General features: G+C 53.4%; 1 protein-coding gene across 1 annotated transcript; it reads right to left on the reverse strand.

Moving 5' to 3' along the window:
* Positions 1-261: 261 nt before the first annotated feature.
* Bcat2 (branched chain amino acid transaminase 2) lies at positions 262-12043 on the reverse strand. The gene is made up of 11 exons (XM_041657570.1): positions 11968-12043; positions 6661-6735; positions 6208-6411; positions 4267-4377; positions 4061-4180; positions 3711-3874; positions 1907-2049; positions 1662-1747; positions 1378-1518; positions 1232-1306; positions 262-642 (listed from the first exon to the last, which is right to left on the reverse strand). Exons 1-11 carry the CDS (start codon positions 11989-11991, stop codon positions 604-606), a joined length of 1182 nt encoding a protein of 393 aa, XP_041513504.1. The 5' UTR covers positions 11992-12043; the 3' UTR covers positions 262-603.
* Between the last annotated feature and the right edge of the window lie 1294 nt (positions 12044-13337).

A 13337-nucleotide genomic window follows, 5' to 3' on the forward strand; every position in this document is an offset into this window, starting at 1 on the left:
TCTTCAGCCCCAGCGCCCATCCCAGACAGCTTGGGCACCCAATGTCCTACAAGAAGGGAAAAGACCCTAAGAGATCCCGTGAGACTACTGTGAGGCTACACCCAAGACAGGAGTACAGGGAGAATTCAGTAAGTGAGCTTCGATACTAAAGTACAGAAGGAACCCTCAGGTCAGAGACGCCTCCAAGCTGGGTCCCTGATGATGAAATGTGCTGAACCCCCAGGATCCCAGGGCGGCGCTTTGAACATGACAATGTTTTGTTCTTTGGCATTTTATTTCAAAATTGCAGCACGTACAGAGAGGGAAAAATGCATCATGGAGAGCACGGGGGATCCGGCCTGAGAACGGAGATAGAGAATATGCCAAGGTCCCCCTTAGGAGCAGCTGGGGAGCTCAACCCTGAGACTCAACACTTGAGGCGGGCTTCAAATAGTCCGGGTCCCGCCCTTAAGGCTTTGGAGCACAGCGGCACGTGAGGGCGAAAGAGACCCAGGTGTCCGGCCAGACCTTTATTGCACTGCTCATGAGTCTTTGGGAGGCGAGGACGCTGGATTGGATGCTGCAGACCCGCGGATCCAACCCGTAAAGGCACAGCAGGCTGCGTCACACCGGAAACATCCAATCGTGGGCACTGGCTCCGTACTACAGACAACCGAGTTGCTGGTTTCAGGCAGCTGCACTATAAACTCCCAGCAGGTCCCGGAACGTCGCAACTCACAGCTCACAGAGCTGAGCCCCAGGGCCTTATGGGAAGTGTAGTCCTAGACCCGGAGGCCCGCCCACAAGTCCAGAAGGACAGCAAGGCAGCGAGTTACACAGCCTTGAAGGCGCTTGGGAAAAGGCATTTTCAACTAACTATGGAGTGCTAGGCGCCAACACGGGGCCAGGATACCCAGTCACCTCGGGTCCAGCTCATCGGGAAATGAGCCCAGAGGTCTTTTGGAAGCTCTCTTGGCTCACAAGAATGGGAATGCTCCTGAGACTTTTGGGAGGAAGGCTTATCACGCCAAAGGGGCAGCCCATGGCCCCAGGGAGTTGTGGGAGGCTCATTTTTGTGGTCAATGGCCCCAAGGCTCATGAAAACAGAGGTTCTCTCTTCAGACGCAGAGCCACAGACATTCGAGGAAAGGGGCCTAAGTCTCCTGAAGCACGGAAAATGCCCGTGCTTCTGGCCACAGGCATTGGAGGAGGGGGCAGGACCCATTATCAGCGTTGCCAATCCTGAGCTCACCTGAATAGCCTTCAACTCCTTCTGGAAGCGCAGGATGAGCTCCGGCCCGTTCTCCATGGTGGGAATGTGGAGTTGCTGAGGCAAAGAAGCCGTGAGGAAGGGCACTCCCCCTTTCTCTCCCACCTTCCCTGGCAGCTCCGGCTCACCTTGCCTTCGTACAGGATTTGATGCACTGGGCAGACCTGACAAGCGGTGCCTGAGCCAAAGACTTCCCGCACGCGGCCCTCCTCCAGCGCCCGCTTCAGTTCCTCCATGGTGACCTTGCGCTCTGCCACGCGGAACTCACCCTGCACAACAAGGGGGCAGAAACTCTCAGTCCCGGGAGTCCCACCTTGCTGCAGACCAGCATCACTGCCCCCCTAAGGCTGCTGGGAAAGACAGGTCCACAGACGGACCCAGAGAAGAGGGGCAGGTGCCACACAGGCCTTACCCAGGTCCTAGCCAGGTCCAGCAGGCTTTGTCGAACCACTCCAGGCAGAATGATGCCATCCAGTGGGGGGGTTGCCAGCTCCAGTACTAAGTCAGGGATGACAGATGGGTGTCACTGCCTTCCACCCTTAAATGACCTTCTCTTTCTCTTAGAAGCAACCTGCCCAGGACCCTGCAACCTTGCAACCCAGTAGGAATTGGGCAGAACATCATACAGGGTGTGGGTTGGGTCATGGGTAGGCTCACCCCCGTCCTTGTGAGTCCAGTAGACGAAGATGTTCATGGTGCCCACCTCGGTGAGCTGGTGGTCCGGCCCGTACAGCCAGAGGACTTGCTCGCAGCCCTTCTTCTGGGCTTCTTGCTGCAGGGCCACAGTGGGCCCATAATTCCTAGAGGGCAGCCTGGTCAGACTGGGCAGAGACCCTCCATACTCCCAAACACAGCCAAGGAGGAGTCTCCTTCCCAGCCCACAGCCCTCCTGGGAGGGCTCCCACATCCACAAGACAGAATTCTTAGCTAGCAGTTGGGGTCAAAGTTAGGGCCCTGTGGGGCTGGTGTGCCCCCTTTCCTGCCTCTCAGTCTTTCCTCTCCCCACCAATAAGTCCTGAAACTACAGGCACGGTGATGCCGGTGGTTTGGCTCACTTTACTCTACTCTCCTTTTTTGGTTTTGTGTATTTTGATGCAGGGTTTCTCTGTGTATCCCTGACTGTCCTGGAACTCACTCTGTAGACCAGGCTGACTCTGCCTCTGCATTGCTGGGATTAAAGGCTGTCACCACACCCAGCTGGTCTGGGGCCAGGGTCTCTGGTAGCAGAAGTTGGCTTCCAAAGCACAATAAGCTGAAGTTAGTCTTGAGTTCCTGACCTCCCAGGTGCTGGGGTTACAGCTCTGCACCCCCACACTGGTTTCTGCCCTGTTTTGACCTGCAGTGTGTCACCCACCCCAGGCTTCACCTCTTACGCCACCCAGGGCTCCCACTGTCTCAGGACAGGAGCCCAAGCCACGTTCTGAGCCTTGTGCAAAAACTGGTCTTGTCTGTCTCCCTTGTGCCAACCGTGATCCTGTCCCGCCAGCCCATTTATGAGGGCCCAGAGTTAGAAAATGATAGGGTAGCGGGGTTTGAACTCAGGACTGCCCGCATACTAGGTAAATACTCTATTGCTGAACTGTCTCTCCAACCCCTCTCTGGGGGATACAAGGCAGGGGCTCAACTGCTGATCCTTGCCCGCTACTTCCTTGTATAGCCCTCCTGCCTCAGCCGACTGAGGTACGATGACTGCATAGCATACATGGCCATATGCCACCATGCCTGGCTTCTCTTACTACCGCTATAGCCAAGAAACCACAAATGAAGTGTCACCTCTTACATGGAGCTTCCACAGGACTCTGTGAACCCTCACTAGAGTTCCCAGCAGCCCTCGGGGGGTGGGACTGGCTTGGCCTTATCTGTGTACCAGCTGCAGCCAACACAGGGCCTGACACCAGGAAGACCTCAGGAGGTTCTGAGAGGACCTGAGTACCCTGCCTGTGTGGCCACATTTCCTCATTCCAATATGCCAGTAGCCAGCACCTGACCTGACCTCAGGAGACTCAGCCACCTTTGCTGGCTTTCAGCAACACAGCACGGTGGGTCCAGAGGGTCATGACGCATAGGGACTGAGGCCCGAGGAATGCAGGGAGCTATAAATGGAGATTCCACCCAGAAGGAAGAGCTAAGGGACTCTTGCTTTCTAGAGGTTTCGAGGGGCTCGACCTTCTGGCTGACCCTCCCATCTCGGAGCTCCTCTGCCGTGAGAACGCATCCCATGCTCCTTTGCCGTGAGAACGCATCCCATGCTCCTTTCACGGTTAGTGTCAGACACAGGACACAAAGCCCAGGGCCCAACCACAGAGCCAGTGACAATGGCTCTCCAAGTCAGAACCAGGCCCGGCCCCAAACAAGAAGCATGTGGAGTACGATGGCTGCATGCGGGGTACAGCTCACCCTTCCACAGCACCCCCCACCCCTGCCATGGCACAGCTACTTACGGGTGTGGGGAACTACTTACCCCCCGACCTTGTAGTCACCGACCCCACCCATCCAGGCTCTGATAAACGTGGGGTCAGCCAGGAGGGAGACAGGGGTCATGGAGTCTCCAGGGAAGTAGGAGCTCACGGGGCAAAGAATGACATACAGGAGGGCTTGTGTGACCAGGCCGACACCCAGCGAGGGCTATGATGGGCATAGGGACAGCGTCAGACCAAGGGTCCACACTCCAGCCTCCTCCTCCCTTAGACTCGGAGCTCTAGGCCCACCCCCTTCCCTCAGAGCCTGGGGTCCAGGCTCAGCCTCTGCGTTCCCTGATGCCGAAGCGGATATGAAGGGCCCCACACCAGCAGCTCCCACGGCAATGCCCACCTCATTCCCGATCAGCACGGGCCGCACATAGAGGCTGCTTCCATGGCTGTCGGGAACCCAGTCTTTGTCCACTTCAATGAGCCGGCGGATGCACTCCAACAGCTCCTGCTTGTCAAAGTCCTGGGTGGATCCCGTAGGAGTCAGGGCTCCAGATTCGCTCAGCCACCCTCTACCCTCTCTCCTTCCAGGGCAGACTGGACACTCACTGGCAAGCAGAGGCGCCTTGCAGAACGTAGCATCCTGTCCATGTTGAGCCACGGCCGGAAGAGGCGTACCTGCTGGTCTCTACCTTTGTATGCTTTCAGGCCCTCAAAGAGCTGCAGGGACAGGCGGGGGAGAGGTGCTCAGGGCTGGGTCCCTCAGCATCCAGATAGCAAGAGACAAATGGAGACGGAGAAAGGCAGACTGATGGAGACAAAGGCATGGAGACTTCAGAAAGCACAGGCAAGGCAGCCGTGGAGGTCAAGCCTTTTCACTCAACTACGCAGGAGGAGAACCGCAGGAGGAGCCTGGCCCATAGGGTGAGGTCCTGTCTCAAAATCACCCCATGCAAGGAAACAAAAGCTCATTTAATATACAAAGTTCTCCTGCATAGTTTTTTTTTGTTTGTTTGTTTGTTTTTTTTTTTTTTTTTTTTGGTTTTTCGAGACAGGGTTTCTCTGTGGCTTTGGAGCCTGTCCTGGAACTAGCTCTGTAGACCAGGCTGGTCTCGAACTCCCAGAGATCCGCCTGCCTCTGCCTCCCGAGTGCTGGGATTAAAGGCGTACGCCACCATCGCCCGGCCCCCCTGCATAGTTTTTAAAGTCTATCCTAGGGAGCTGGAACAATGTCCCAGTGGTTCAGAGCTTGGCAGCTCTTCCAGTGGAACCAGGTTCCATTTCTAGGCCCTCCATGGAGACTCACAATCACTAACTCCAGCTCCAAGGGATTGGGTGCCCTCTTCTGGCCTCTGCAGGGACTGCATTCACAGCAATACACAGACACAACTCTATGTATGCAAAAACTCATACATATAAAATAAAAATAAATAGGCCGGGCAGTGGTGGCGCACACTTTTAATTCCAGCACTTGGGAAGCAGAGACAGGTGGATCTATGTGAGTTTGAGGCCAGCCTGGTCTACAAAGAAAGTTCCAGGACAGACTCCAAAGCTACACAGAGAAACCTGTTTGGAATACAAACAAACAAACAAACAAAAAAGATCCTGCCTCAAAACCAGGATGGAGAACAGTGGAGAAAGACACTATGTCAATCCCTGACTTCACACACAGTCAGGGGGAAATCATTCTGAGAACTTAAAACAGCTCTCAGGCGACGGGAAGAACTCGAGCAGTTTGGCAAGGCTTCTTTCTGAGGAACAGGCTGGGGCGGTGAGTGTGGAAACTGATACACGTTACAGAGAATAGTTTAGTAACACTGTTCAAAATGTCACACCTGCCCTTTGACTCACTAGGACTGGAAACTGGGCAGACACACTTGCAGTCAGAGAAAGTGATATTGGCTATTATTGCAGCATTCCTTATCATGTCTCAGGGATGAAAAGAAGCCAGATGTCCGACATCAGGGGACCATCTAAGGAGGCCTCTGTCAACAGAAACCCTGCTGCAGAAAGATGGGCAAGGCTCCGGAAGGAGCGCCACAGGAAGTCAGGTTGCTAGTCTTTCAACAACAGCTTAGGGTCTCATTCTATAGCCCTGGCTAGTCTCCTGCCTCAACCTCCTGAGTGCTGGAATTATATTACTTCCCACAGGGCCTGAGGCAGTCTTATTATATCCAGGCTGGGTCAGTCCCTGTTCAGACTCCTCCAAAGGTCCTCATCACTGTGGCCCTGATGGCATCCTAGGCCTCCTGGGCCACACGGAGACTCCAGTGTCTGCCAACCGAGCCCCTCTGTCTGCAGGAGCTGTCCCTCCTCTTCTTTGCCAGGGGAACCCCACTTTCTTTCAGAGCACAGAGTTCCAACAAAGCCAAGATCTGCTCATCCCAGGAAGCGACTGTCACCTAGTCTAGGTCCCAGAGCACAGGGGATCTCGGGAAAAGATGACAGACCACAAAGGACGGAGCATGCAAAATCCCAGAGAGATGAAGTCGGGCAGGCACACGGCAGGGCAGAGAGGCAGCAGGGTGGCCGATGGGCAGCTGGTCCCACCTGCAGAGAGTAGTGCAGGGCCGAACAGGCCGGGTGCAGCGTGAGGTTCTGGAAGGGCTGGATCCTTGGCCGGCTCCAGCCTGTCTTCTTGGTCCACTCCACCATCAGCATGTGGTCTGTGAATGTCTTTCCAAACAGCAATGGCTGGCTGGGGCCTGGCTTCTTCTGTGGCTCCCTGGTCACCTGAACCTGGAGGTCTGCAGCCTGAGAGGAAGCAACAACCAGACAGCAGCTCAGCAGCCTGAAGTCCCCAGCCTGAGAGACTAGAGCTTCCACGGCTCCGGCCTCGGCCCCACAGAGGACCAGGCTCCACGAGCCTTCTGAGCGATGCGGCATTATCTCTTTACAACACCTGGGAGCAGACGACTAAGCCAGAGAGAGATGAGACCTGGCCTCCCTCCAGAACAGCGGACAGACCCAGGCTTCCTCCCCTACACTCAGGGCCCCCTTTACCTTGAAGTTGGAAGATACACATCTTCTGGGCCCACACAGAAACCAGGAGACAGGGAGAAGTTTTGGGGCCTGGACCTGGGATGGCAAGAGAAGTAAATATGACCAAGGAAAGAGCCAGGAAGAGCAGGCAACCTGGCACCCAGCTGCCACCTCTGGCTGGGGAGGCCCATGAGGCTGGCTCTGTCACAGTCCCAGCACATTCTAGACAGACCCTGTGCTCGGCCCATGTCCCCACTGGGATGACTATCCCCAGAAAGAGCAAAGTCAGTTCCTGCCCCTCCACCATGCAGGGCAAAGTCGACAGGGGCGTGCCTTCTACTAGAGACCTTTGATCACAGCTTGTTACCAGCTTAGACAACGACCAGGGACAGTGAGCAGGTAAGGGGACACTCCTGGCTTGGGGGGTCCAAAATCTGACGAGAGTTAGAAAAGGATAGGCCCTCCTTATCCTAGAATTGAGCAGCCCACACCCCAAACCTCCTCCCTCAGGCCTAGGTGTAAAGGCCATGCGCTCCTCCATTAAACCCAGAGCCCCAGACTCCTGCTCTCCTCCCTCAGACCCAGTGGTTCTCCTCCTTAATCTTCTTCCCTCAGGCCCACAGGTGCCAGATTCCAGCCCTCCTCCCTCCCGCGAGGGGTCCCAGTGCTTACTCTTTAGGAATGTGTCACTGGCTGGCATGGCTACAGCCCCAGCCACACGGCTGGAACACCCTTACATGGGCAGCCACGCCGTGCTTGTCACTGTCAATGGCTGAAGGGCACACATCCCTGCAGACCCTCACTGAAGCTGCATGGCCTACAGAACTAGTTGTGTAACAGGAGGCCCCTTCTTGTTGACTTCTGACCTCAAGCTTTTCTCTGCAGGCCACAGAGAAGCATCCGGGTCCTGGGTTTGAGGAAGACAGGAAGGATAATAGCCTGTTCCTGCTGGGAGAGCTGATGGTGACCAGTAAGATGGGGGCATCCAGCAAAGGCCAGCGGTCAGTAGGTGAGTCTTGGATGTCATGTGGATGAGTCTGGGCCAGGAAGTACTTTTTTTTCTATTTTTTTTTTGAGGGGAGGGGTCGAGACAGGGTCTCACTAAGGTGCCTACTGCCCTCAAACTCACTCTGTAGTCCAGTCTTGAAGTCAGGATTTTCCTGCTTTAGACCCTGCACGAGCTGGGATGACAGGCGTGTGTGGTGACACCTGGCTCAGAGAAGATGACTCTGTGTGTGTGTGCATGTGGTGCACCATGTGAGGGTGCATATGGACATCTGTGGATGTGCGTACGGAGGCCAAACTCAGATGTCATTCCTCAGGTGATGTCCAGCCTGGTTTTTGTTTGTTGTTTATTTTTATGTGTCTGTGTGAGGGGATCAGATCCCATGGAACTGGCGTTACAGACAGCTGTGAGCTGCCAAGTGGGTGCTGGGAGTTGAACCTGGGTCCTCTGGAAGGGCAGGCAGTGTGCTTAGCCACTGCCATCTCTCCAGCCCTTCATTCTGCTTTTTGTTTGTTTGTTTGTTTGTTTTGAGACAAGGTCTTACTACCTAGTCCTGGCTGTTCTGAAACTCGCTGTTGACCAGGCTGGCCTTGAACTCTGAGATCCACCAGCCTCTGCCTCCTGAGTGCTGGGATCAAAGGTGTTTGCCACCCCACCCCACAACCCATCCTATTTTTTTGACAAGGAATATGATTGTGTTCTGGAGTTTACCAATTTGGCTCAGGGACCCTCCAGTCTCTGCCTTGCCAACAATGATATTTTAAGAGGGAGTCACTGCACTCCCCCCCTCCCACCGACCGGGTTCCATGGATTAAACTCAGGCTTTCATGATCAGGCAGCAAGTATTTACCAACTGTGCCCATAGCTCCAGCCCATAGTCACGGTGTGACGACTGAGGGCTTCTGGGTGATCTGAGAGCGGCAAACCCTCCTGTGTCTCAGGATGGTGACATGAAGCTTGCCCAACACTGCCACCATGCACCAGACACTCATAGTATGGGGAAAGACAGCCAGCACCCTGGGCAGGGCAGCCAGCATGGAGGCAACAAAAAAAAATGTTTTTGTTTAATACAGTGAGCCGGAGAAGCTGAGCAATGCGGGAAAGAGATACAGAGATGAAGGGGTGAAAAAAAATGGAGCTGGGGTTATTCGGTTGGTAGAATGCTTGCCTGGGATGCTGGAGCCCTTGGGGTTGGGGATTATTCGGTTGGTAGAATGCTTGCCTGGGATGCTGGAGCCCTTGGGGCTGGGGCTATTCAGTTGGTAGAATGCTTGCCTGGGATGCTGGAGCCCTTGGGGCTGGGGCTATTCAGTTGGCAGAATGCTTGCCTAGGATGCTGGAGCTCTTGGGTTTATGTCTCTGGCAGCACACATACCCTGCAATCCTAGCACCGGGGAGGTAGAGAAAGGAAGGTCAGCAATCCAAGGCCATCCTTGAATTTGTAGTAAGATTGAGGCCAGCCTGGTTTATATAAAACCCTATCTTTTTGTTTGTTTGTGTTTTGTTTTTTCAAGGCAGGGTTTCTCTGTGTAACAGTCCTAGCTGTCCTGGAACTAGCTCCTGCAGACCAGGCTAGCCTTGAACTCACAGAGATCCACCTGCCTCTGCCTCCTGAGTGCTGGGATTAAAGGCATGCGCCACCACCATCTGGCCATAAGACTCTATTTTAATAATAATGAGATGGAATCGGATATGGGGGTGAACATACTTTACTCCCTGCACTGGAGAGACAAAGACATGCAGAGCTCTGAATTCAAAGCCAGCCTGGTCTACATAGAGAAACCCTGTTTCAAAAAAAAAAAAAAAAAAGAAAGAAAGAAAGAAAAAAAAAGAAAAGAAAAAGAAAAAAGAAAGAGAAAAGAAATGGAGGCACCACCTGTCCACAGCCTGAGGACCCGAGTTTAATACCTGGGACCCACGTGTAGCCAACTGAAGGACAGAACCAACCGACTCATTATCCTGACCGCCACACAGGCACCATGACCCCACATAGATTCACATACCAAATAAATAAAAACATAACGGGGCAGGTGGGCAACACTAGGGGAAGAGGGAGAAGCAGGGAGCCAGGCAAAAAAAAACTCTAAGCTGTGTTTGATGGTGCACACCTATAGTCACAGGACTCTGGAGGCTGAGGCAGGAAGGTCTAAGTTCGAGCCTGGACTGAGCTAAAGAGATCCAGGAAAAAGCAGATAGAGAAACATCACACAGCCTGGGACATGGTTCAGAGATAATGTCTGAACTGGCCACAGAGCCTTGGTGACAATGAAGTGCCACCTTCACCTTCCTGAGGCAATTCAAAGGCCAGCATTCTTCTCTTGGCTCAAAGAAAGCCCGCCCCTACCTACACTATGGGATTTAAGCCCGAAGGGGGCACTAAAATGGCAGGTGGGGGACTGGAGAGATGGCTCAGTGGTTAAGGGTATTGCTTGCTCTTCCAAAGGTCCTGAGTTCAATTCCCAGCACCCACATGGCAGCTCAAAACTGTCTGAAGATCCAGTTGCAGGGCATCTGACACCTTCACACCAATGCATATAAAATAAAGTTAAATAGACCATAAAAAAATATTTAAAATAAAAAATAAAAAAAATAAAATGGCAGGTGGGCTACAGGGATGAAGTGTAAATGGTTAAGCTGAGTTAAGAAATTGAAGGGGAGCCTGTGGTGGCGCATGCCTTTAATCCCAGCCCTCGGGAGGCAGAGGCAGGCAGATCTCTGAGTTTGGGGCCAGCCTGGTCTATGAGAGCTAGTTCCAGGACAGGCTCCAAAGCTACAGAGAAACCCTGTCTCGAAAAAAAGAAAGGAAGGAGGGAAGAAAGAAAGACAAAGCAAAGAAATTAAAGGGGAATATAGGGGAGTGTGCAGGGCAGGGTACTGTGTGACATGGTGGTGTTCCCTTCATGTCCCAGAAAGCTCTGAACTGCTGAACCCAACACAGCCCAGGTGTCTGTCAAAGATCAGGGCTGGTCTTGGTCTTGTCACAGCTCCGTCCTCCCTCACAGGGCAGCGAAGGACTAGGATCACTGTACAGTGCTGTCCTGACTCAGGTAACTGTCCCTGCACTCTCTACCAAATCCCAGCACAGGTCTTCTCGTAGCCCCGGGATGCTCTGAGTGCAGCCTGGACTTCCATCAGACTTGCACAAATCCAGTGCTCTCTGTATTACAACCTGTCACCTCAGGACTGTCCCTGGCACAGCCACATGCTGTTCTAACATAGGGCTGTTTTCCCTCTACAGCCTAGGATTGTCCTTGGCAAGTCTCGGGGCTGTTTCTTTCAGACCCAAGAATTGCTCCAATGTCAATCTAGACTAACTAGTCCCTGCAAGATAGTCCTTGCCAGGCCCCAGCCAGTAATGTTTCCCTTATACTCCGGATTTCCCCATGTGGGCACTCACCACTGGGCACTCCTAGCTCTGAAAACTGCCTTCTTCCTCAGAACTCAGATCTGTCCCATTAGAACGGGGACTGGCCCAAGATGGCAAAGTTGTACCATCCAAGGCCACCACATGATCAAAACCTAGATTGCTATCCTGTCATAGCCCAAGACAGTGTCTGTCTACAACATGTTTGTCTGTCTCTAGAACCGAGAGATATACAGGTCTGTTCAGGAATTCATAAGTCTGGACTGAGAGCATCAGAGAGTCAGGGCAGCTACCAGCAAACATTTCCCCGAAGTTATGTATGGCCCAACTGTTTGCGTCCTCACTTGTAAATCATGTTTTCTTGACTCCAAAACTCTGCTGCTTGGCACCTTCTGTAAGCACTGAGTACTGTTGTCTGGAGATCTGTGTCATTTTGACATACAGATTACCAAACCACGTACAGAGCCTCAGACAGACACTACACACTTCTTTATGTGCTCTTTGTTCCAAGAAATAAGATCTTGGGTCCAGTTCCCAGCCAAGACTCTGGCTAGTTATACGCCAAGTCCCCAAGGTTCGGGGCCCCTCATCTAAAGGAACACAAGAGGACCGGCCCTGAAAACCCGCAGGCTGCACGCCCCAGCCAAAACTTCCTCACACCCAGTCCACCCCGTGCTTCTCCCATGCCCTCCTCTATGCTCCTCACTTCCGACCTCCCGGTCCACGGATCCTCGCGTCAGGTACCTCCCGCACCCCACCCATGTCTACCCGCGCTGCCGCCCGTTAAAGGCCGGTGCTGCTTTCCAAGGGGCCCCATCCGCCTCTGCGTCCAGCAGCGGAACCCGAGGCACAGAGGAAAGACGCCCAGTCGGAAAGGCTGCACACCGGTGGTCCATCCGGAAGTGTGCCCCCCATCGGGATCCCCAGAGGCCCCAGCGCTGGTCCGCCACGCACCCACCTGCAGTAGAACCGCTGCGGCCATGATCCGTGCAGACCGTAACTGTGCCCGCCTGGGGCGCGGCCTGGTAAAGGCATTCCGGCCCCGCCCTGCTCACTCCCCCTCCCGCACATGGCTGTTCTCTGCGGGCCTCACTTCAGCCAGGCCTTTCTGAGTATAGGACCTCGGGGACCCAGGTCTGCTGCAGAGAACATAGGCTGGAACAGTCCAGAACTGGCATGCACTCGCTCCCTCCTGGCCTCCATCCGGCCCTGCTCGGCCCCAGCCAGGCAAGCTTTGGCTCCGTTTGCTTTTGCAGTACTTGGGTACTAAACCCTTGGCCTCACGTATGTTAGGGAAGCGCTCTAACCACCCAAGTAACATCTCCTTTTTTAAAAAAATTATATTGCTGGGTGTGATGGAGTACGCCTTTAACTATAGCACTTCGGAGGCACAGGCAGGAGGATTTCTGTGAGTTCAAGCCCGTCCTGGTCCACCTAATGAGTTCCAGAGCAGTCAGGGCTATATAGTGAGACAATGTCAAAAGAAAGAGGGCTCAGTCAGAAACACTGGCTGCTCTTCCGGAGCACTGGGTTTGGTTCCCAGCACCCACACAGTGGCTCACAACTGTAACTCCAGTTCCAAGGGATCTGTGGACCTCTTCTCAACTCCACAGACACAAGGCATGCACATGGTAAGCTTACATGCATGCAGGCAATACGCTCATACGCATAAAATAAAAACGTGAAAAGATTTTCTAGAAATAAAACAACAAAAACACGCATCTTCAGAGGATCTTTGTCGGCGAAGTCGCCGAGGCGGGGGTCAGCGTGCTCCTTCCGTCACCAGTACATGGATAACAAGGAAAAGCGCACTGTAAATGGCAGTGGGTGCAGAGAAAGGACATTTGAGAATGGGCCTGGTGGCCCCTACTTGCAATCCCAACACTCTGAAAGCTGAGGCAGGGGATTTGCTGCAAACATGAGAGCATCCTAAGTGAGAGCTAGTCTCTGGTTTCAAACAAATGAAACAAAAGAACAGGACCATGTAGAAAAAGGATTGGGTGGGGGATAGCTTGTTCTTTGTAATTACAATACACACACACACACACACAATACATTTATACAGAATCTCACTCTGTGCTCCAGGCAAGCTTCAAGCTTGCCATTCTCTCAATTTCACAAGTACAGGGATTACAGTGTTGTCCAGCCAGCTGTGGCAATGTCCTTCCATATTGTGCTTCTTGGTCACTTGACACAAGATTTTCCCATCAGAAGTCACACACACACACACGGGCTAACTGGGTATAGTTAATCCTGTGTCTGTGTACTTCTGCAGCAGATTCTCAGACTACAGCTCCAACTCTCTCAAATCCCAACACTGTTCTTCAG

The sequence above is a fragment of the Microtus oregoni genome, unplaced genomic scaffold, assembly GCF_018167655.1.
Source record: "Microtus oregoni isolate MIOR12 unplaced genomic scaffold, Mior012 000000F_ref0000247, whole genome shotgun sequence".
NCBI classification, from domain to species: Eukaryota; Metazoa; Chordata; class Mammalia; order Rodentia; family Cricetidae; genus Microtus; species Microtus oregoni.

Excerpts from the sequence above, each read along its gene's own strand:
- Bcat2 (XM_041657570.1), bottom strand. The coding sequence starts at position 11,991 with ATGGCCGCAGCGGTTCTACTGCAG. Across the intron at positions 3,875-4,060 it reads CCGTGCTGATCGGGAATGAG|CCCTCGCTGGGTGTCGGCCT; the intron begins GTGGGCATTGCC and ends TGCCCATCATAG. Across the intron at positions 1,519-1,661 it reads TGGACCTGGCTAGGACCTGG|GGTGAGTTCCGCGTGGCAGA; the intron begins GTAAGGCCTGTG and ends CTTGTTGTGCAG.